The 24737-nt window shown below is 49.7% G+C and overlaps 1 protein-coding gene across 2 annotated transcripts in view; it reads left to right on the forward strand.

Annotated features, from left to right (window-relative positions):
• Nucleotides 1-24737, forward strand: part of SLC39A11 (solute carrier family 39 member 11) — a 277042-nt gene that overhangs the window by 21779 nt on the left and 230526 nt on the right. For both annotated transcript variants that reach the window (XM_069544067.1, XM_069544066.1), the window contains exon 4: nucleotides 20836-20994. In XM_069544067.1, coding sequence (XP_069400168.1) covers nucleotides 20836-20994 — 159 coding nt within the window. The remainder of the gene's footprint in view (nucleotides 1-20835; nucleotides 20995-24737) is intronic.

Consider the following 24737-nt stretch of genomic DNA (forward strand, 5'->3'; position numbering starts at 1 on the left):
CTGCAGCCGGCCTGCAAAACCTGTAATATTTGCTCTCTGGCTTTCCCCCCAAGTTCACTGACCCCTGGTGTAGTTGCAGGTGGGTGATGGACCATGGGGACGGCAGCTCTGTGCTGTCCAGACAGGGCCCCAGCCAGGTTGGAGGTCTTGGGTGCTCCCTGGAGCATCCAGGGCTCCTGAGTTGGGGGGTTTCCTGGGGGTGTGGGTTTGTGGTGTACCCTCCCCATGGGGGCCCAGCCTTCTCTCCTGAAGTTGACACCACCACTCCCCTTTGCGGGAGGCAGACCTTTAAGAATCTCCAGAGAAACGGCTTTGCAGTGAAGTGGAATGAGTTACATGGACCCTTTTGCTCTGTTGTCCTTGTCGCATAAGGTACCCTGTAGCCATCAAGACAGATGGCCCTGGGTGAGTGTGTGTCATTTAACACGGTGAAATAAAGCCAGGGGTCCCAGCTCAAACCGCACTCCAATCTGCTCCTGTCCTTGGTGTCTCTGGTCCAGTAGAGTGAGCTGACTCGGCCCAGCTTCCTGGATGGTTTGGTTCCAGGGAGCTCTCAGGCTTTGGGGAAGCTGCCTCCCTTCTGACATGGTGGTCTGCCGCCCTGGCTGCACATTAGAGTCGCACCCGGACTCGATGCATCAGAATCTCTAGGGCTGGGATGAAGCTTCAGTGGCTTCTAGGGTCCCCCGCACCCACCCAGGGTGATGGCAATGTGCAGTCAAAGGTGAGAAACCCTGGTCCTCTTTGCCTGTGCTGCAGCACGGCTTATAGGATCTTACTTCCTCGACCAGGAATCGAACCTGCACCCTCAGTGGTGGATGTGTGCAGCCCTAACCACCTGACCTCCTCCAGGGAATTCCTCAAGAACCTATATTCTGATGGGAACCATGGTTTAGCAAGGATGAGCTGGTGTTTGGAAAAAGCCGATTCCCTTCAGAGGCTCCATGCAGCTGTGGGGCTGAGCATGCAGCTGACCCAGCACATAGGGTTGGAGGGATGGTTAGAGGAACACTGGACATCTAGGACTTGGACGGGAGCTTAGGAGGAGGCTACTGTCCCTGATCTCTGGGGAGGCTGCTGTGACGGGGTCCACCATGCGCTTGGCAGTTGGTGCCTGAGGCTGGTTGGTTTTGGTAGCAGCCTGGGTCGGGAGGCAGCAGCCGTTGTACAAGAAAGGTATGCTTTCCAGTTGGTCAGGCGATAGTGGGCATCTGCCATCTGGGAACTCCAGCTCTTTCTTGGGTCTCCTTGGCATTTGTGAAAGAAGGATGGGAGGCAGGCTCTGCTGCTTTGAGACCTCGAGCCTGGGTTTAGATTCTCCTTGAGGCACTCACTGTCCTCCTTGGATCACGGATTGTGCCTGAAAGAGAGCAAAAATCTCAGCACTGGTGGACCCTTCTGGAAGTCATCTCAGGCACCCGCTGCCATCAGACAGGGCGATGTTTCACCCAGGGCACGCAGATGGTGGGAGCACAGCTTGTTCCCAAAGACGTTTGCCAAGAAAGACTTTATACACTTTTTGCAGGGATGGGAGGGATGATCTAATTGAGTGTTTAGCTAGTTTCTTAGAAACTTATCTAATCTAAACGTCTTCGGCTGAAATTTAAATAAAAGAGAGACAGTAGCTGACATCGTTTTTCATAGGCATCTTAGTACAAATCACATTAAAATAACCTTTATCAAGTGTCGGCTCTTTTGTGAGATACTCTGAGTGCAAGGGATAAAAGTTCGTATTGGTTAAGTTTTATCCTTTAAGGGGCTTCCCTGGTGGTCTAGTGGCTAAGACTCCATGCTGCCAATGCAGGGAGCCTGGATTTGATCTCTGTTCAGGGAACTAGCAGGAACTAGATCCCACATGCCGCAGCTGAGACCTGGTGCTGTGGTTAAGAATCCACCTAGCAATGCAGAGGATGTGAGTTCCATCTCTGTTTAGAGAGCTAAGATCTCACATGCCTGGGAGCAGTGAGTCCACATGCCTCAACTAAGACCCTGTGCAGCCAAGGAAATATTTTTTTAAAAGTTTTATCCTTTAGACCTTACCGCCAGGATCAGATCTATATACGTTATTCACTTAAGCACTTTGGGCCAGGGCTGCTATTGGGTGGCGGCTTCCTGCCTTTCCCTGGTCCCTGTTCACAAGGAGGGGAGAGGAGCGAATAATCCTGGCTTTGTCAAAGGCCAGTGTGAGTTCAGAGATAGGCAGACACGTGATCTCCTCACAGAAAAGCCCTTTGTCTTGGCCCAAAAGGTGAAGGAAGGAGACAGTTGTCTTCAGACCAGCCCATCCACCATTTCCTGAGCACCTACTGTATCCTTGTGGGGGGGATGCCAGGAAGTAAGGTGTTGCCCCTCCCTGCGGGGGGTTTAGGGTGAATTAGGACAGACAGGTCACAGTCACCTGTAATCAAGAGACGGGTCAGTGTGTGGTTGCAAGAAGCTGATTGACAGGAGGTGGTGGGAACCCCGGGACAGGGAGGGTCTTTCTAGTTGGGGTAGTAGAAAGGACTTTTTTCTGTGGCTGAAGCTCAGATGGAAGGACAGGCAGAGTTTGGGGTGGGGAGGGAGCGTGTGTTCGTGCCTGTGTCCTCCGTCGCTCAGTCGTGTCCGACCCTGTGGACTGCAGCCCACCAGGCTCCTCTGTCTGGGGGATTCCCCAGGCAACAAGCCTGGAGCAGGTTGCTGTTTCCTGCTCCAGGGGACCTTCCCGACCCATGGACTGAACCCGGGGCTCCTGCATTGCAGGCAGATTCTTTATCGTCTGAGCCACCAGGGAGACCCAGGGAGTGAGCAGGGCAAGGAAACGAGTAATAGGTAGAGGCAGCAGCAAGCTGGAGGTGCAGAGAGGAAGGGGTGGGGATGGGCTTGCTTGGTAGGGGATGCTGGAAAGGTAAGTCGGGGCTCAGGCATGAACAACCTGGAGTCCTGTGGAAGGGAGTTTGTGTCCTGTTCTCTAGATTGACGGGGGAGACCCTGGAGGTTTTTGAGAGGTTGGCATCAGAGCACTGCTCTCGGGAAGTGTCTTCTGTGGGTAGCCGACAGCATGACCACAGGGAGTGTGCAGGAGGAGGCGGGCCCTGGGCAGACAGGCAGGCTGGAGGCTCTTGCATTAATAGTCTACATATGATGCCTGGACTTGTCGGTGGCCTTGACTCTGGGCGGACACAGAGGAGCTGGGAAGGGAGAGAGAGAGAGACATCCTTGCTGGGGAGCTCAGGGACTTGGCCATTGTTTGACTGTGAAGGCAGCTGAGGAGGTTCGAGCACTTCACAAGTATTGTACCCCTGGGGTAGTCGGAGAACTCAGCTTCAGCATCCTGTCTTTTGGGCTGAGGGGGATGCTCCTAGAAATGGGGAGATTTGGGGGGGGTGTCTCTTAGGTTCACACCAGGCTTTTCTCATCTGAGTGGTTTGTTCTTTGGAATCTGTGTGTTGGGGTGGTTTCCATGGCAACCAGACACCTACGGCTGGTTGTACTGATGGTGATGCTTCTTGCTGCTCACTCTGCTTTTAGTGGTCTGTATCCATTAGGATGAGGTTTGACTGAGCATAACTGAAACCCAAAAATAGTGGCTTAAGTAAGAAAGCCTCCTCTGATGTAGAAGAAATCTGGAGACCATGGCTGGGAACGTAGATCCACCCCCAACAGGGATCTAGACTCCTCTGTTGTTCATCACCTTGCCCCAGATGGGAGCCTTCGTCTTTCTGGCGCAAAATAGCTGCTAGAGATCAGGCCATCACATCTGCCTTCTGGGCAGCAGAATGGCAGGAAGGAGGGAAGTTCCTGGCAGGTCTTGCATGACAGCTCCATTTACAACTCATTGGCCATAACTTACTGGTAAGACCTCTCTCGCCGCATGGAAGGCTAATGTTCGTGGTCTTTACATTGGGATTCTGTTACTGAAGGAGAGAGGACAGTGGAGAGAGGACCAAGAGAGGCAGTTAGCACTCTTGGTCACACAACGTAGTGCAGAGAGAATTTTGAGCCCTAACAGTCCTAACAGTATCACTGGCTTACCTTCTAGGCGTGTGTTTTCTGTGTGTGTGTATATATATATGTGAGCTGTGTTAGTTTCTTTTGAAATGAAGGAGTGGTACATGAACTTGGTAAGAAATTCAAGTAATACAAAAGGGTGCACGATAAATATAAGTCCATCCATCTCTTTTCATCTATCAGGGCCTTTTACGGGGGGCATGAGTGATGAAAAGCCAACTCAGTCAGGCACAAGGAAGAAAAGACGTGTATTGGTCCAGGCAATTAAGATATCCAGGCACAGAACCAGCCTCAGAATCCACTAATTTTGGATCAAAGGCCATTGCTGGGAGGACCTGCTTTTTCCCATCTCCTGGCCCTGCTTTGCTTTGTACGGCTTCATTTTCTTTTTACCATTTTTTTTGGGGGGGGGCTGCACGTGGGATCTTAGTTCCCCAGCCAGGGCTTGAACCCATGCCGGTTGCTTTGGAAGTGCAGAGTCTTAGCCCCTGGACCAGCAGGGAAGTCCCTGTGTGGCTCCATTTTCAGTAGTCTGTCCATGTCCTCTCAGGCTCAGGTCCAGAGGAGTGAGGTCTTCCCCAGCACTTGGGGTTGAAGATCACGGGCAGCGAGCCGCTGGCCTGACTCGGGTTATGTGTGCGTCCCTGAAGGCTAATTCCTGTTCCTGTGGGGAGGTCACGCGTTCACTAGCCAGGGCTGGGCACTGCCCTCGTCCAGCGATCCCTGGACCGCCTCACCGGGTCTCCTCGTGTCTTGTTTTCCCTGATGCCTCCCAGCCTTCCTCTGGCCACCCCGCCCAGTGAGACCAGGTGCTGGCTTTCTGCGTTTCCATTCCATTTGTTAATTGAAACACCCGAGGAAGAAATTCAAAGAGCCAGCGAGGCTTCGTTTGTGCCCTGCAAGCTGCAGAGAAGCAGAGCCTTGGTGGGCCGGATTAGTCATAAGCGTTCTGGTCTCCTGGGAGGAAAGGGCTCCGTTCTTCTCAGTACAAGGGCTACGTTGTTCTAGAAGCAAGAATTAGCTATCGAGTGAGGTGGCATTCTGTGGCTAGTCATGTGATCTCCCCGGAATCTCTGTGTGTGTAGAGGACTCTTGGCCTCTCATGAGTGGGTACATCCAAGCTATGGATTTGGAAGAAACTTGGGCCAAATACTGTTTGTTTGCTTTTTTTTTTTTTAATATTCTGTGCTTCTGCATTTCCAGGTTTCATTATCTTGCACCTGTGTTACTTTGATTTCTTTTTTTTTTTTTTTGAATTCCAAAATGTCCTCCCTGACCCCCACCTCTTTTATTTTTTTTATATTTCATGGTATGTCTTTTTTTTTTAGTTTTTTATTTTTTTAATTTTAAAATCTTTAATTCTTACATGTGTTCCCAAACATGAACCTCCCTCCCACCTCCCTCCCCATAACATCTCTGTGGGTCATCCCCATGTTAAAATTTATCCATTTAGCTGCATGGATCTCTGTGGCATGGGGGCTTCTCTCTGGCTGTGGCTTGGGCTTAGTTGCCATGGAGCATGGGGGATCTCAGTTCTCCAACCAAGGATCGAACGTGCATCCCGTGCATTGGACATCCCCCAAAATGTCCTTTTAAATTCAGGGATAGACCTTCTTCCCTCTTTGTAGGTGAGTCTCACCTCACTGGATGACTGTAAGTCATGGATATAAAGAGTTTTTTGCTGAGGGTGAGACAGATGAAGAGAAAGCCCGACCTGGCATGTCTCGGGTGAGTGTGTGGGCAGTGCACTGGGGTGGTGCCAGGCTGAGGTTTTTATTCATCTCATTGTCCCCGACCAGGGTGGTGAGACATGCGGAGCTCAGAGGAGCTGTAATCTCTGGCTGAGCATGCTTGCTGGCTGCTTTCTCAGGGCCTGGAGAGGCTATTGGCCTCAGGGTCAGGGTGCAGGATGGAGGTAGGACCTCCATCCCGATGCCTCCCATCCCAAGGAGTCAGACCTCAGGAGTGCTGTTTTTTTTTTTTTTTTTTTTCCAGGCAGCTGAGGCCAGGAGGCAGGGCTCTTGAGAGAACGTTGGGACTGGGCCTGGGAGTCATGAGCCCTGGGTTGCATTTCTAGCTCCTTACAATCCGTGTGATTAGCGGCAAGTCCTGTAACCTCCAGGCAAGCATCTCAGGGCTCCACCGAGACAGAAATCCTTCCCCTTCTTCCACGATGGGAGGAAAAATCCAGTCCTGACCGCGTAATGCTGCTGTGCCCCCCGGAGCCAAGAGAGAGGGAAATACCCGGACGGCAAACACTTTAATAGCTTGCCCCTGGAAGGTGATCCTTGCTGTCAAGCTGCCCTGCCTTTTAATCCCCACATCTGACTCTGGCTGGAGGCCAGGAGCCAATTCCTCACGGAATAGAACCATCACGCCCCGTGGAGGTTCAGCTGCCCTAGAGAATCGTGCACTTGACAAGCAGTGTGTGTGGCGAGGGTTCATCTTACCTGCCATGGATTTTCCTTTTCTCTCCTTTTTCTGTTATAGGAGTTTTTTTTTTTTTTTGAAACCTTTCTGTTTCTGAAACTGTTTCTTGTCTTCTGTGGAGAAATCAACCACGACAGCCCTGGGGCTAAGCGAGTTAGTTCTCCAGGATGGTGGAAAGAATATATATCTGTTAAAGGCATAAACAAGGGGGAAATGGATTAGTATTGTATTTAAAGAGGAGGAAGGGGCACGGAGTCATTGCCTGTGTATAAGCTTTAAGTAGATTACCGATTCCACTGTGTGTGGCACTTTGTAATTATGCATCAGGGAACCCGTGGGCAGTGGGGTGTCTGTGTGCTAACTTCAGAGAACACTTGCATCTTATGGGCTCGTGAGCCCCAGATACTATTCTGTGACATTGGTTTATGGCTTCATATTTTTCAAAACCCTTTCCCATCCATTACCTCATCCTACCCCCAGTAGTCCTGTAGCTTGTTTTTATTATTTGCATATAACAATGAGGAGTGTTCTCTGTCCCGAGGTGGACTCCTTTGTCTGACTTGTGCATGGGATGCTTAAGGCCGGAGGGGAAAAGAAGGGTCCTTCTGATACTTCCCCCCAAACTCCCCAACCCAGGGTGTGCCAGGCACTGTTTTAGCCACTGGAGATAAAACAGTAAGCAAAGCAAACAAAAATTCCCGCCCTCCTAGGACTGCCAGTCTCGCTGAGAGCCACATGATCAACTCCACAGTGAAACTTACAGTATGTCTGACAGAGATACGTGTCATGCAGAAGAGTAAAGGAAAGGGGGAGAACAGAGAGTGCCCTGGCGGGTGGGGGGAGTCATGTGTAGTGCAGTTTCAAAAAGAGAAGAATCAGGGAAGAGTCTAAGGAAGTACCCCTAACATGTGGAAGGCTCTCAGTGATTTTTTTTGAATTAGTAAACAGATAAATAAATGCTCAAATGGATGGATGGATGGGTACATGCATGGGTAGATGGATGGATGGATAGATGGATGAACAGGTAGGTGGATGGATGGATAGATGGATAGGTGGGTGAGCAGATGGATGGATGGATAGATAAATGGATGGATGGATGGATGCATGGGTAGATGGATGGATGGATAGATGGGTGAACAGGTAGGTGGATGGATGGATAGATGGATAGGTGGGTGAGCAGATGGATGGATGGATAGATAAATGGATGGATGGATGGATGCATGGGTAGATGGATGGATGGACAGATGGATGAACTGGAAGGTGGATGGATGGATAGATGGGTAGCTGGGTGAGCAGATGGATGGATGGATAGATAAATGGATAGATGGATGGATGGATGGGTACATGCATGGGTAGATGGTGGGCAGATGGATGAACAGGTAGGTGGATGGATGGATAGATGGATAGACAAGTGAGCAGACAGATGGATAGACATGGACGGATGATTGGTGGGTGGATGGATGAATAGATGGGTGGATGGATGAAGAAGGATAAGTCTTTATTCCCCCCTCCCCTATAGATCTATACTTCCTTTGAGAGCTTTACTGTGCCTGAATGTTTTCACACCTGCATTTCGTGAATCCGTGTGGGGCACCCTGGGTGTGACCTCACCTCATGAAGTCCCTGGAGATGGGGAGCCCCTTCCTACTGGAGATAGCATCCAAACTGGCTCGGAGCAGGAATGTGCTTGGTACTGTGACGGGTTGAGTTGAAAATAAATTGTCACCAGTTACTCTGGAGAGTTTGCCTTTCCTTAACCCACCTTGGATCTCTCATTATGGGCCCAGTTCTGATAGCCCTCGGGGTTTGCCTCTGTGTCCCTCTGGGAGCCTGATCCCTCCCCAATCCTTGCCATCAGAAGTTTGCTCCTTAGGGAAATTTAGCATCTTATTTCTTCATCATTATCTCAGCCCCCTCTAGCTGGAATTTAGTACCTTTTGACAAGCATCTGTAGCTCCCCTAGAAGGCAGGAGCTGCTGTTTTTACTGCTGAGGCTTGGTCCTTAGTACAGAGTTCTAAATGATACTTTTGAAATGTGTTAAATGAAGGTGGCACGTTTGTTTGAGGGTTTCTTTGAAGTTGGCTGCCTTTAAGTCCAGCCCCGTTTCTCCAGATATTCTGTGTGCACTGATTTATATCCCTGGAACCTCAGAATGAAATCTCCAAATAGGCAGTGAGAAATCCTCCTCGTGGAGTCTGTAAGGAAATCGGTCTTTCTGATTCTCCCAATGAAGGAAGAAACTAATTGGATGTAAACTCATTACATCTCTGAAGCACTTTGAAAATTTCCCCACGATTTAATTATGATGAAGTTCTCAGGATGTAGTCATGCCAGGAAATGTCACAAGCCATCAGCCCTGTGGGTTGAGCTCGGGGCAGGGGCCACCAGGCACCGAGGTGTAGTGTCTTTTTCCTAGTGAATGTGCGCGCTGGTGTAACGGTGAGCCCTGGAGTCAGCTTGCTTGGGTTTGGTCCTGATTTCTCAGCTTATTACCTGTGTGAGCTTGGCCTAGTTAACTTACACTTTGTAAGCCTCAGTTTCCTCATCTGTAGAACGGAGCTCATAGGATGGTCTCCATCACAGGGTTGCTGTGTGGATGAAATGAGTAAATATATCTGAAGCGCTTAGCAGAGTGGTTGGCACATTGCAAATGTCCAGTGCCTGTTGATCACTATTCTGTCATATCAAGGGAAATGGTGGAGGATACATGAGGAATTTGGGATTGATATAAATCAGTGCTGGGCTTCCCTGGAAGCTCAGCTGGTAAAGAATTTGCCTGTAATGCAGGAGACCCCAGTTTGATTCCTGGGTCAGGAAGATCTCCTGGAGAAGGGATAGGCTACCCACTCCAGTATTCTTGGGCTCGCCTTGTGGCTCAGATGGTAAAGAATCCACCTGCAATGTGGGAGACCCGGGTTTGATCCCTGGGTCAGGAAAATCCCCTGGAGAAAGGAATGGCAACCCACTCCAGTATTCTTGCCTGGAGAATCCCATGGACAGAGGAGTCTGGTGGGCTACAGTCCACGGGGTCGCAAAGAGTCAGACACCACTGAGGGACTAACACTTTCAAACCTCACATAACTATGGTATCCTTTACTAATGACCTCTTAGACATTTACGTGGGGCTCAATTTTTGGAATCATCATTTATTGTTTTCAAAGTTAATAGCTGCACTGATTTAGAAAGAGCAAATGTTAATAGAAGGCTTAGAAAGAAAAAGAAAAAGGCAGTCCCCCCATCCACCCCCCCCCCTCACAGCCCCATCCTCTTTGAAGAAGGAACCACTTATGTCTGTTTCTTGAGAAACTTTCTCCCACATTTCTAGGTATATTTAGGTATTGTATCTGCAATATCTTGATTAGAAAACCAGCGCCCTCTGGTTCTGGTAAATGCTATTTGATGCTCCTTTAATAGTTCCCCTCTGGTTCTCTGTTCTCGTTTTAATAGTTGGCTATCGGACTTCCTGGACTGAGTGCCTCGTTTTCCTCTGTTTTCTTTCTGTTTCTTATAAAACCTTTGCAGTTTTACTCTGCGTGGTGGGGAGTTCTGTCGCCTTTACCTCCATCAGAAGGGCAAGCGTTCCTTCTGTTGTTGCTGTCTTCAGAATCCCCATTTCCGAAAACACTTTCTTATCGTCCCTGTTTTTGGTTTGTTTTGTTTTCTGTCTAGCAGCCTGTGCTGCTTTGTGGATTTCGTCAATGCCTTCACGTCTGTCTGATAGTAACGATAGGTTTTTCTCTTAACAGTCATTGTCTCCCTGAATCCCTTGGTTCCCCCGAGAGCCTTCATTTTTTTTTTTCCTGTTTGGTTATTTTCTCCAATGACTTGCTATTATCATAGGAAAAATAGAGACAGATTTTAAGCATACGCAGCACCAGTTATTTACAGTCTTTAAGCCAAGTGTCCTACATGCTTTATTGCATATAATCCTTAAAACGTGTTCACCGATAGCTCAAGGGGTTAAGGATCGACCTTTGATTCGGGAGACTAGGGTTCATTCCCTGGGTCGGGAAGATCCCCCGGAGGAGGAAATGGCAACCCACTCGAGTATTCTTGCTGGAGCATCCCATGGACAGAGGAGCCTGGTGGGCTGCAGTCCATGGGGTCGCAAAGAGTCAGACACAACTGAGCACGTGATGGATGGATGGAATCCTTAAAATTACTCTATAGGAGACGAGCACCACTGTGGGGACAAGGTCATGGTCAAGGACATCACGCTGGCTGGGACTGAATCTTGACTGCCGCTTACTGACTGTTGTTAATAATGACTTAACCGAACTGTGCCTCAGTTTCCCCATCTCTGAAGTAGGGGTAATAACAATACTTGACTCCCACTGTCAAGAGGATTAGGAAAGTTCCTGGCAGACAGGAAATCTCTATGTAAATGTTGTTGTTGTTAATTACTTTTCACCTCTGAGTGTCATTATTATTTCTGTTACTATTTCCATTTTCCGTATGAAGAAACAGTAACGCTAGAGAGAGGAATCTCTCACCCAAGGACTCCCAGCTGGGAGCTTGGAGAGAGAGTTGGACCTTGGATTTGAACCAAGTCGTCTGACTCCAGAGTCCTGCCTTCCATCCACTATCTGTTGTTTTTGTTCAATCACTAAGTTGTGTCTGACTCTTTGCAACCCCGTGGACTGCAGCACACCAGACTTCCCTGTCCTCCACGGTCTTTTGGAGCTTGCTCCTATTCATGTCCACTGAGTCGGTGATACTATCCAACCATCTCATCCTCTGTCACCCCCTTCTCCTTTTGCCTTCAATCATTCCCAGCATGAGAGTCTTTTCCAGTGAGTTGGCTCTTCACATCAGGTGGCCAAAATACTGGAGCTTCAGCTTTAGCTTCAGTCCTTCCAATGAATATTTAGGGTTCATTTCCCTTAAGATTGACTGGTTTGATCTCCTTGCAGTCCAAGGGACTCTCAAGAGTTGTCTTCAGCCCTGCAATTCAGAAGCATCAATTGTTTGGCACTCTGCCTTCTTTATGGTCCAACTCTCACATCCATACATGACTGCTGGAAAAACCATAGCTTTGACTATACAGACTTTTTTGGCAAAGTAATGTCTCTGCTTTTTAATGCACTGTCTAGGTTTGTCATAGCTTTCCTTCCAATGAGCAAGCGTCTTTTAATTTCATGGCTGCAGTCACCATCCAAAATTTTGCAGTATTGCTTTTCAGAGAGAGAGAGAGAGGGAAAGAGGGCAGATCTGCCTTGGAATTGCTGGTGGTGCTAGCCAGGGTTGACAGGTAAAATATAGGATGGTCAGTAAAATTAAAATTTCAAATAAGCTGTGTTTAGTAGAAGCCTGTACCAAATAAAAAAATTCATTGTTTATCTGAAATTCAGATATACCTGGACACCGAGTATTTTTATTTGCTAAGTCAGGTAGCCCTAGGTGGGGTTTGTCTTCTTCCTTCCTCCAGTCCCTTCTTGAGGTTCTGCCCCATCACTCTGGAACTCTGTATCTCCCTGGGATCAGGGCTAGGGTACCAATGGCTGTCTCCCACATCTGTCGGGTGAGTTAGGACAGAGAACACTCTGGGAACCCAGGCTTTCACCTGTGGCGTAAACAAATCGTGATTGTGTTTGGAGTGAGGGGCGGCATCCTTCCTTCTCCTTGACCTTGACAGTCCCATCCCTAAGCCCACCCTGCGGATTTCTTTCGAGCCTGGAGGGATGCCCAGAGCCTGCAGTTTGGGGGTTCGTCCCCTCTCTGAAAGAAGACCAACAAAGAGACCCCTGAGCTCTCTCTCCACGGAGCCAGACAGCTCAGTCTGCTCTCCTCCGTCACGTGCTGGCAGATTTTGAGTGCCAGCCAGGTCTGGAGCAGCTTGGACCAGCAGGGGCGAGCGGCGGGGTTGGGTGGGGGAGGCTTGACCAGCTGTCTCAGCCGCCCGTCCAAGGGTGCTGATGGGTTGGTGGCTGGGTGCCACAGAGAGGGTGCTTCGGGCGGCAGGGCGTTCTCACTCTTTTGGGGACCAGCTGGTGAAGAGGTTTGATGAGGACACCCCCACCTCCCTTTTCCTTAGTCTACATGGAGTTAACAGTTTTGGCAGGCTGAGGGATTCTGGGAGTGCTCTGTCATCGAGCTCTTCCGAATGTAAGGGCTGATGAATTAATAACGAGCGTGCTGACACCTCTCCGGTATTTACCATAGAGGGTTTGTGCCAGAGGAATGGTGAGCGCAAACGAAAACTCTAAATGTTAGGAGCATCGTGGTCTTATGTTAAGTGTAGTTAAGGTCATGGCTCAGTGGCAAAGGATCTGCCTGCAATGCAGGAGATCTGGGTTCGATCCCTGGGTCGTGAAGATCCCCTGGAGAAGGAAATGGTGGGTTTGTCCATTCTCCTGTGGATGGACATTTGGGTTTGTGCATTTGGGTTTAGGTTGTGACTGAAGCTGCTCTGAACACTCCTGAGTCTTTGTGTGGACATATGTTTTCATTTCTCTTGGGGCAGGTCTCCAGGAGAGGGATCCACTGGATCACAGGGTAGATTCTTTTTGAAGCTCCAGTGCTTTTCCCTAGTTTGGAAATTACATACCAGCTGGTAGGCCAGGCTTTTTTCCATTATTTTCATCAGGTGGGTGTGGCTAGCAAGACTTAGGTCACCCAGGCCAGTCTGCCTCAACCAACAACTGTAATTGAAGCTGAATGTAAATGATTATAATTCTGAGCTGTTCGGTTTAATTTTGTAAAGTTGCAAGAAGCTGGTATATTTTGAGGGTTTTTTTTTTTTTTTTTTTAGATAGAGCCCCCATATGAATTCGATTCATGCCTGAGTCATGACTGAGAATTGACGTGCCGCACTGGAGAGCTGACTCAATGCAAAATTTATGTGCCCCTCCCCACTCCCTCCTTGGGCTTCTGCTGGGTGACTCAGTATTGAATGGACATCAGCGACCTCGTTTTGCAGGGTTTCCTGCTGAGTTTTCTTCCCTCCTCGTCCCTCTGCTTGCATTCTGGTCAGCTCTCCACTGCCCCACCTGCCATTGATATTCATCATATTGTCAGTGAACTCTGTGCAATCATATCCTCCCCCTTTTTTATTAAGAGGGATATTTCGTTTTGTAGCTTGGCTTTTCCTCCAGTCTTTAAACCGTCTTCCCTGTCACAGAAGAAATGCTTAATCGCACCCATCATGCCAGAATATTCTGATGTGTCCCTCAAGAGGCTCTTCACAAATTTCACGTATGTTTCCAGAGCTGAAATTGTCCTAAAACGAGCACTTAAGCAGAAATGAAAAGCTTTGCCTGCTGTGGGCTAGGTGTTTAGCTACTGTTTGTGATTATGCTATGCTGGTACCCCTGACACCAGAGAGAAATTAATAGCATTGTATGGATCCCTCTGGCATTTTAAGAAGAAGAATCATAGGAGTTTTGCTCGGTTTGGGGAACTACAGATGGGAAATATGGAATTTTACTCTCAAGCAACATGAGAAACAGCTTGCAAATGTCTGCTATTTTTTTTTTTATGTTAAAAAAATGATCTTATAGCTGATTGTCTGATTTTAAATGTCTTCTCCTCTGCAAGTGCCTTTTGGCCTTTTTTTTTCCCCTTTTGTCTAGGCTGTGAGTTAGGAGCCTTTAACAAAAACACACAGGCCAAGCAGGTGTCTCATTGTCATGCAGGCAACTGTCTGAAAATTCAACTTTTATCCACAGGATCCTCTTCCTGCTTTGGGTTTTCACTGTGAATCAGGGTCTTCTATAATCAAAACATTAAAACTATCATATCATAAATTTGTAATATTTACTTATATATTTACATATTTTAAAATTATATTATCAATTCATTTAAAAAAATTTCCCCTAAGATATGTGCATGTATAGTTTAACAAATCAGATTGTTCTGTGGGGCTTGAAATAAGCAAGTCTGCTGACTGTCCCCACCTCCGATTCCCACATAGGGATGCCCAAACACCGATTTTAGCTGTTTCCTCAGTTGTTTTGGCTCCACATTTTCAACTGCATGCCTACTCTGACATTTCTTGACTTTTTCAGCTTTAAGAATCTTCCATGATTTCTTGGTGTGGAAGGTGAGGATTTGGTTCTCTTATCCATCCCCACCCCCACTCCATCCCTGCCATCCTACATAACAGACACTGTATTTTTTAAGGTTAGTTCAGTAGTTCCATAGTCACAGCTTAAAAATGGAATATTGTTCAGCCTTAAAAAAGAATGAAATTCTGACAACATGGATGAGCCTTGAAAGCATTGTGCCCAGTGAAAAAAGCCAGACGTGCATGTGGAGTGTCTGTGCGTGGGTATTCAGTAGATCACTTCAGTCACGTTCAGCTCTTTGTGACCCCGTGGACTGTAGCCCGCCAGGCTCCCCCGTCCATGGAGTTCTCCAGACAAGAATACTGGAGTGGGGCCATGCCCTCCTCCAGGGGATCTTCCTGACCCAGGGATTGAACCCACGTCTCCTAAGCCTTCCTCACTGCAGGCAGATTCTTTACTGCTGAGCCACTGGAGAAGCCACATGAAGTGTCCAGATTAAGTAAACTCCGAGAGACAGAGAGTAGCTTAGAGGTTACCAGTGGCTGGAGGGAGACGGGACAGGGAGCTACTGCTTCGTGGTTGCAGAGCTTCTGTTCGGTGAAAAGGTTTTGGAACTTCGGGCTGATGCTCGCTCAACCTTGTGATTGTCGTCAGTGCCTCTGAATTGTCCAGACTTTAAAGAGCACATTTTCTGTTGTATATATTCGACCTTGCAGATAAGTACCTTGGTTAAGAAATAAACAATAGCTTACATTGTTAAGACGGTCAGTGGTATTCACTTATTTCCTTTCTTGTGCAATTTTGGGGTTTTCCCGAGTTGGCAGTGGTCTCCGTTTTTTCCTCGTTGCCTAGTTTTCTGGGCACCCATTGTTAACCCATCACTAGTCTCCCACCGAGAAATGTAGACTCTCCCCCAACGTGCATTTAAACCTCCTGGGCTCTACAGTCTGCCTTTTCCTAGAGCCCTCCAGCCCCTCTTCCCATCTGGGGTCTGGTTCTCCGAGCCTGTTGCAGTGTTGCTCTGATGTCTTTTTTTTTTTTTGGCGCTGCCTGGAGATGCCCTTTATTCCTTTCCCCCCGTCTTGACTTTCTTGTCTCACTGCTTCATCTCATGGAGTAAAGACATCCTTAGTGTCTTTCTGAGAAGGGGCGTCAGGGAGGTCAGTCTCCAGCTTCCACAGACGCAGAGCCTGACCTGGGGACCCCCTGTGTGAGGAATCTAGGGAGGACGTGCTCTTTGGGGGAACGGGCCGCTGTCACCAAGTCCAGGCTCATACAGCGCACAGGAGGCTGGTAAATCTAGAGACGAGCTGTCGGGGCAAGGAATAGTGACTTTGTTCAGGAAATTGATGGACGAAGAAGATGGTGGGTGTCCCAAAGAACCATCTCACCCAAATTCAGGCTTCTTTTATACTAAAAGGAGAGTGGGTGTGCGTGGCTGTTGCAAACTTCCCGGTGTCAGAATCTGCTGTTCTTTTCTCCGTTTATGTAGGTCAATCACGATGTTCCTATAAACCTCCAAAAACACAAATGTTATTCTCAGTTCTGTAACTTTTTATCTCTCCGTGAGGGGAAAAGTGTTTTAGAGCCAAGGACTTCCCTGGTGGTCCAGGGGTTAAGCACCGCCTGCGAGTGCAGGGGACATGGGTTCCCTTCCTGATCTGGAAGATGTCACATGCCAAGGAGCAACTGAATCTGTTTCATCTCAACCCTGAGCCTGTGCACCTTAGGGCCCGCGCTCTGCAACAGAGGAAGCCACCGCAGTGAGAAGCCCACCCAGTGCAGCGCAGAGTAGCCTCTGCTCGTTGCAGCTAGAGGAAGCCTGTACGAAGCACTGAAGACCCAGTGCAGCCAAATAAATGAAATAAATACATAGATGAATAAAAAAATAAAAATAAAGATCGGAGCCTGGAGAATGGACTATCCTGTATGTTTCAGGCGACGGGCAATATTCTTACGGCAAAAGCAATAGCACGCAAAGGTAAAGAACAAGAAACAGACCCAGTGTGAGGCCAGATCTGCTCTTCCCTAGCGCGCTGGGAGCCCATCTCGTCTTTACAAGCAGGGCTGCAGCTGCAGGAGGACCTTCGGTACCCGTCAGCTGGAGTCATGAAGGGGGCTGGTTGGTGACGACTCTTTTAACGACCAAGATGCCCTGCAATAAGTGAATAGATAAGTAAAACCAGGGCCCATCCAGACAATGGACTATTATTCAGCGCTAAAAAGAAATGAGCTATCAAGCCATGAAGAGACATGGAAGCCTTGTGCCCGGTGATTACCACCTCCCCTTCACTAGACTGTCCCCTCCAGGCCCTGCTTCTTAGGGGTAATTGAAGGTTAATCAGATACACTGCTTCCTGCTTCTGTATCAGCTAGTTAATATGTCACTACATACAGATTAAAAAAAGAAAGTGCCTAACATTCAAAGGCGCTTTGCTAGTGTTGACAGTTTCAAGGAAGCTACCCATGTTAAGGGATTATCTTTTTTTTTTTTTAAATATATATATAGGATTTATCATACAGTCCAGGAATCGCACTCTCTGGTGTTTACCCAAATGAACTGAAGAGTTATGTCCGCACAGAAGCCAGCACACGGATGATCACAGCAGTTTTATTCATAATTGCCAAAACGTGGAAGCAACCAAGATGCCCTGCAATAAGTGAATAGATAAGTAAAACCAGGGCCCATCCAGACAATGGACTGTTATTCAGTGCTAAAAAGAAATGAGCTATCAAGCCATGAAGAGACATGGGAGGATCTTAAATGCACTTGACTTAAGTGGAAGAAGCCAGTCTGAAAAGTCTGAATACTGTAGAATTTCAACTATAAGGCATTTTGGAAAAGGCAAAACTGTGGAGCCAGTAAAAGGATTAGTGGTTGCCAAGGGTTGCCAGGGAGCCGGAAGAGATGAACAGACGGGACGCAAGAGTTCTAGGGCAGGGGACCACCAGTCCTGATAGCAGAATAATCGGTGCATGTCTGTGCATTTGCACAAACTCAGAATATACAGCACGGAGAGCGCTCGCTAACGTAGACTGTGAACTTCGGGTGTAACCATGTGCCGGTGTAGGTTTATTGACTGTAACAAACGTCCCACCCTGGTGTAGGATGTCAATGCTGGAGAGGTTGTGTATACGCGGTGCAGGCAGTATGTGGGAATTCTTTGCACTTTCTGCTCAGTTTTGCTGTGAATATAAAACTGCTCTGAAAAACAAAAAAGGAACACATGCCTTTCTCTGCTGTATTCGTTTCCTGTTGCTGCCGTAACAAAGCACCACGAGCATAGTGGCTTAGAGCAACTCAGACGTGTCATCCGGCAGTGCTGGAGATTAGACGTTCAGATTGGTTCTAACTGGGGTGAAAGCAAGGCGGCAGCAGGGCTGTGTTCCCGCTGGTGGCTCCTGGGAAGAACCTGTTGCTTTGCCTCCTCCGGGTTCTGGAGCCCACTGACCTTCCTTGTCTCATGACCTTTCCTCCATCTTCGAGTCGGCGGCATAGCATCTTCCCGTCTCTCCTGTCTGACCATCTCTTGTCGTCACATCGTCTTTCTGATACTGACTCATCTTGCTCTCTTGTAACGTTCCTTGTGATGACGTGGGCCCTACCCAGCTGACCCAGGATCATCTCCCCATCTCAGAATCCTTAACCACAGCTGCTGAGTCCCTCTTGCCATGTAAGGTGACATGACAGGTTTTGTTGGGGGGGGCTTCCCAGGTGGCACCAATAGTAAAGAACCCGCCTGCCAATGCAGGTGATGTAAGAGACGTGGGTTCGATCCCTGGGTCGGGAAGATCCCCTGAAGGAGATCATGGCAACCCTCTCCGGTATACTTGCCTGGAGAATCCCACGGACAGAGGAGCCTGGTGGGCTGCAGTTCATAGGGTCGCAAAGAGTAAGACGTGACTGAAGTGACTTAGCATGTACGCGCACATCTTTGGGGGAGGAGTGATTATTTTTTTGATCATGTATGCCCTTTATCATTTCTTAAATTAATTTATGTTTGTACTGGGCTTCCTTGCAGCGCACCAGGTTTCTCTAGTGTCAAGCGGGGGCTACTCTCCAGCTGCGGAGCACAGGCTTCTCATTGCGATTCCAGTGGAACCCAGCTCCATCCCAAGACTGATTCTTTGTCGTGTTCCAAGCTGTGGGAGGCAGGGAGGCTGGCGAGGAGAAGGAAGGAAGGAAATCCTGTTGGGTTCCGGGTTTGACTGGAGGACAGGGGACAGGGGACAGGGATCCTTAAGAAAGGGACCCACCTGAGTTGTCGGAGATGCCTTTCCATGTCCAGCATCCTGGATTCTGGCCAAGCCTCCCTTGAGAGGCATCACCTTTCTGATCTGCGTCTTATCACTTGTCCATGAGAATATTGTGTATTTTTCACATGTAGAGGCAGAAAAAAGATTGGTACCCAGTGATGCCTAGTGATAGAAGGGAGCTTTGACAGAAGAGGTTGGACTTGATGTCGAGAAGGTGATGGGACGCCAAGGCTGGGGAAGTATCCCAGTGACATCGACAGGGATGAGATGTGGGGAGGAACTGGAGTGGTCTTACTGGTGGTGTGGTCTAAATGGGAGGCCCTGAAACACACGAGGATGGAGGTTGCCAGGCCTGCCTGTGCCGCCTCGGTACTTCTGCGCTGGCCTTCTTTGGCAGGAGCTTACCGCAAATGGCAGCTCTAGAGGGCTGTTGAACTCTAAAGCAGGTGAGACAAAGTCTGGGAGAGGGATGAATTAGCCCCCGGCATAGGGGAGGTTCCCACAGGCTTTCTCTGATGCTCCCGTGGGGCTGAACTGATGAGCCACTTTCATTGTTTCTGGGAGTCTAAATGCAAGAGACCTGGGTTCAATTCCTGGGTCGGCAAGATCCCCTGGAGAAGGAAATGGCAACCCACTCCAGTATTCTTGCGTGGAGAATCCCATGGACAGGAGCCTGTCAGACTACAGTCCATGGGGTCGCAAGAGTTGGACTTGACTTAGCGAGTCAACCACCAAATGTAGACAGTGTATTAAAAAGCACAGACATCACTCTGCCAACAAAGGTCTGTATGGTCAAACCTATGATTTTTCCAGTAGTCACGTACAAATGTGAGAATTGGGCCATAAAGAAGGCTAAGTGCCGAAAAATTGATGCTTTCGAATTGTGGACCTGCAGAAGACTCAAGAGTCCCCGGGGCTGCAAGGAGATCAAACCAGGCAATCCTAAAGAAAATCAACCCTGAATATTCATTAGAAGGACTGATGCAGAAGCTCCAATACTTTGGTCACCTGATGCGAAGAGCCGACTCCTCGGAAAAGACGCTGATGATGGGAAAGACTGAAGGCAAAAGGAGAAGAGGGTGACAGAGAATGAGATAGTTGGATGGCATCACTGACTCAGTGAACATGAATTTGAGCAAACTCCGGGAGACAGAGGAGGGCAGAGGAGCCTGGTGAGCTGCAGTCCACGGGTCACAAAGAGTCGGACGTGACTGAGGACCGAACAGCAACAGCTGAGGCAGGTGCGATTTTCTACGGGAGGCGCTAAGATTTTTCCTGGGAGCGTCTAGTGCCGACCCAATGACTGTGTGTGGGTGACGCTCTGCAGAAGAGAAATCATTTTCTTTCCTCACGTATTTGTTCTTTATCGTTGTGTTCGTAATACCTGGTTCTGTCACCCGGAATGTTATTTTGGAGATGGATGGTGCAGATGTGTTTTTCAAGGCAAGGCGGCATTAAGTAATTTTAGAAACCCATTCAGCATTGTACCTGTCAGTGCTGACTGTCATGCGGCTGCAGTGGGTCGTGGGTGTGCTCTAGCCAAGACGTCACGGCCTCTGTAAGGCGGGGGGACAGCTGTGAGTGAGTGTCTAATCCGCTAAACACTGGAGAACTTTGGATCCCATTGACTCCACCGCGATTCGAGCCCAGCTTCATTTCTCTCCTTTCCCTCTTGTGGTTCCCTTCTCACTGAGGTGGGGATGGTCCTGCTTGGCTCAGTTCCCTGGATCTGCCACTTCCTGGCTCAGTGACCTTGGGCAGATGATCTTACTACTTCGAGATTCAATTTCTTTATCTACAAACAGCAGCTATGACAAACCTAGATATCGTATTTAAAAGCAGAGACATCACTTCACTGACAAACGTCAGTATAGTCAAGGCTATGGTTTCTCCAGCAGTCAGGTGTGGATATGAGAGATGATAGCAAACTAGACTCCCTCTTCACAAGGTCCAGATTAAGCTCTCATTTAGCAGTAGATTTCTCATGGCGGCTTTTTGCCTCGGAATAGTTCCCACCTACCACCGAGGATTAAAGGCCTAACCCAGGTGACACTGAAGAGGTCCAGCTGGGCCACAGAGAATTAGGAAAGTCCCCACTGAGAGGGCTTCTGGGGATGGCTTAATGGTTTGCTGTTTTTCACGGCTTTGCAGGTCATGCTGGCAGCTTCCTACTGGTCCCTCCTGGCCCCGGCGGTGGAGATGGCCACGTCCTCCGGCGGCTTCGGTTCCTTGGCCTTTCTCCCCGTGGCCGTTGGCTTCACCCTTGGAGCGGCGTTTGTCTACCTGGCCGACCTCCTGATGCCTCACTGGGTGAGTACCGCTCCTCCCTGGGCTCTTGTGTCAGGGCGTGTCCAGCTCCGTGCCATGAACCCACTTCTGTTCAAACTCAGCACCCACGGTCGTGTCCCTGCTAGGTGGCAAACGATGTCGAAATAGATACTTCAGGCCATTCAGGGCTTTTACCTAGAGGGACTGAATTGTGACTGAACAGAAAATAAGCTCTCGGTGGTCTGACTCATCAGCCCTTCAGTCGCATTTTGCTAAGTTCGGATTTTAAATGTCAGATCTCGTTAAACACGCGGAGAACAACTGGACGTCATTCGCTGCGGCACTGTCTGCAGAACGGACCTCGACTGGGGCAAGGGAGTGACCGGGACGCTGGTCCTGCCCCTTAGCGAGCTTATGACGTCACCAGGGAGCTGAGAACACGCTGAACCACCACAGAAGACCCTCAGCAGAGCATCCCCTCCACGAACGCTGATTAATAGGAGGATGAGGTGGGGGACCGGGCAACAGGGCTCTGGACTGGGCTCACTTCTGGAACGAACCAGTTGTATGTCCCTTACCCCCAGTTTCCTTCGTTTGACTTGAGGGTTTATGACTCCCTTTAGGGGTTGCCAGGTAATAATTTTAAAAAATCTAAAAAGGCTCCAAAGACTTCCCTGATGTTCCAGCAGTTGAGAATCGCCCCTGCCCATGCAGGGGACATGGGTTCGATCCCTGGTCTGGGAGGATCCCACAAGCCTCGGGGCAACTAAGCTCAAGCGCCACAACTTCTGAACCCTGCACGGCCTCGAGCCTGTGAGCCCCCCTGCCCCTCAGCTCGCTGCGACTAGAGAGAGTCTGCACAGCCATGAAACCCCAGCTCAGCCAAAAATTCGTGAATTAAAGAAAGTAATAAGGCACCAGAATTTGGGTGAGCCGATGATTTTTTTTTTTTTTTGCCTAAACAGTGCTGGGGGGTTGGCTTTGGGGAGTCAGCTTGTCCTGGCTCACAGAGAAGCCCAGTGCACAGAGCATTCTGGCTGCGGTCCCTGAGCAGAGTCAAAGCCAGACCAAGAGATTGTGACCCAGAGCCATCGGCCGAAACCAGCTGGGCTGAAGGGTGGCCGTCAGGAAGGACCAAGTGCAGGCTCGCGTCACCTTACCAGGCGCTGTGTTTTAACAAGTCCCCGAGGTGGGCAGAAGCCCCCCAAGAGACCTGAGCTGGGGCTTGAATTCTCTGCTCACCCAGGAAGGGAGGAGGCATGGGAAGGACCATCCGGGGGAGAGAGTTTCTCTGGGGATCACGGTGGGCGGGGAGCAGGTCGGGTTCTCTGGAGTCGGCAGGGCTCGTACCCCAGGACGTAGGCTCCCTTTTCCCCACCTGCCTTCTTCCTTCCCCATCGGAGGGAGAGAAGGAAGAGTCTTGGGAGGAACGTGGCCCAGACGCTTGTGAGAAACTGATCACTCTTGATCCGGAGGGACCAGCCTCTGGACCGAACAGCTCATTGTGCGGTGATGTCTGCATGGGAGCTGTGATGTCATCTTGGAGGAAGGACTGTGTGTCATTCTCGTTCAACGAGAGCTTGAATGGCCGTGTCAGGCTTGTGGTCTGCTGCGCCCCCGGACCCTCTGCCTCCTTGTTGCTGGGCACGTCCGCTTGGTAATGGCTCTGGGAGGGTCCTCGGGCTGGATTGCCATACCCTGCTGTCCAGCCCACCCGGGTTCTGTGTAACCTTGCCAGTGGAGTGTATTCTCCTCGCCCGGGCAGGAAGGCCAGTGGCGTTCACTCCTGGATGGCAAACCGGGACTGGCACGGCCCCTGCTGGTCTCTTTCTGCCCTTCCTACCAGAGCACCCCCCCGGCCCCCCCCGCCCCCCCCGCCCCCCCCCGCCCCCCCTCGCCCCCCCCACCCCCCCCCCTCGCCCCCCCGCCCCCCCCTCCCCGCCAGGCTTCCAAGGCAATATATGGCAGAGGGCTCTTTGTCTCGTGAGGAGTCACCGTTCCCTGGTACTGGGGCGGGGAGGGCGGGGGTGGGGTGGGGGTGTCAGCGTATTTGATCAGCTGCCCGAAAGTAGCGGCTTTCTCTGGGCAGTGTAAATAGTCATTTGTTCCATGCGGCGGTACCTTTTTTTTTTTTTCCTTAACCTTTTGCTTCCTGTTTGCTCTACTGTATGCTTTGAATATGGAGAAGATCCCAGGGGGAAGTCTTGGAAAATGAGGCCTGGTTGAGGAGTGGTGGGTGAGCACTGAGGGAGAGAATGAAAGGTCTTCAGAAAGGGCGTAAGAACTATGAACGCCCAGGATCTCACTCATTGGCAGAAAGATCAACCTGGCAGGAAGCATCTGTTCTGGGACGTGTTAAGAGAAGCTAGTTCATGCTGTTGATGTGAGAAGGGGAATTTGTCTTGGATGGACTCCTAAACGGATAAGCATTGTTTATAACTCCAGCAGTACCCAAATGCAGATGTGACTTTAAGAGTGATGCTGGGGAGCTGTCTGTCCATCTCTCTGAGATGGGCTGGAGGTTTCCCTCGGTCTCACTGTGAATTTGCCAACCAGAGCCAGAAAGGGCAGCGGCTCGGACATAGGGACGATGCGTCTTGGAGTCTGAGTTATTGGGTTTCGACCTTGAGTCTGGCTGGTCGTCAGCAGTGATTGAGCAGCCAAGGGGAATACCGTCTTCTAGGGGAGAAAGTGGTGGCTGGAGTTTGGTTTCAGAACGCTCACTGCAGTTGGAGTTTAGGAAGCGGGCGTGCCATGGGGCAATTCCAACTGAAATCTCTTCAGTTGCCTGTTCATCTCCCCTTGTGACAGAGCCTCACGGCTCAACACACGGCCCGGGAGCAGGGCGCAGTTGTTAGAGCAAAAGGCTTTGGCTGCAGGGATGACAGAGCGGGCTCGTCCTGCAAAATGAGTGCCTGGAGAAAGCGGGCCCTGCCTGCAGAAGACCCCACAGCCTCTGCTTTGTCTCCTGGGAGGACTGTGCGTGGAGTTTAGGCGAGAGGGAGCAAGCCAATCCCTAGCAAAACAAGCCGGTGCAGGAGTGCGCTCAGCACAGAGGTGCTTTGAGGGATTCTTTTAGCATTCCCTAAACATATCTTTTTAACTTTTCTTAAATTTTTCCTTGGCCCTTTTTTTTTGTGAAGTATTTCCTTGGCTGTGCCACATGGCCTGTGGGATCTTAGTTCCCCGACCAGGGATCGAACCTACATCCCTTGTACTGTGAGTGTGGGGGTCCTAACCACTGGACCCCCAGGGAGGTGCCTGCTGAAGGGATTCTGACATTGACCCATGACGGTCCAAGCACAGGTGCCTCTGCGAGTCCACATGGGAGGTGCCCTCCCTATTTCTTCTCACACATTCAAGACCTGAAAGGTAGCAAGATGGCAGGAAGGAGATGGTTAACTCTGACCTTGTCCTCTAACTCGGCTCCCCTCCATTCAGCCTTTCAGATGTATTTGTCTCCCTTTTGGAGCTTGAGCCCCACATTGCTCATGAAAAGGGCTTTACTCATAATAGCCCGTCAGGTTGAACCCGCTGTGGCCGCATTGATTCCGCTTGTCCAATTGCTCCCTGAAAGGGTGTTTATTTTCCTGCATTTATCTGAGCGTAGAGTGGAGAAGGCGGACACGGTCACCGTTAATGGGAAACGAGCTGACAGAGTTGTACGGAGGCTTTGCCAAATGATGGCTTAATGAGAGGGGAAACGGGCGGGGGTGGCTGAGGAAGGTGGAATCGGCCAGGCCCTGGAGGAGGGCGGTGGTGGTGAGTGCGGCTCAGGCCAGTCT

The sequence above is a fragment of the Ovis canadensis genome, chromosome 11 (assembly GCF_042477335.2).
Source record: "Ovis canadensis isolate MfBH-ARS-UI-01 breed Bighorn chromosome 11, ARS-UI_OviCan_v2, whole genome shotgun sequence".
Classification (NCBI taxonomy): Eukaryota; Metazoa; Chordata; class Mammalia; order Artiodactyla; family Bovidae; genus Ovis; species Ovis canadensis.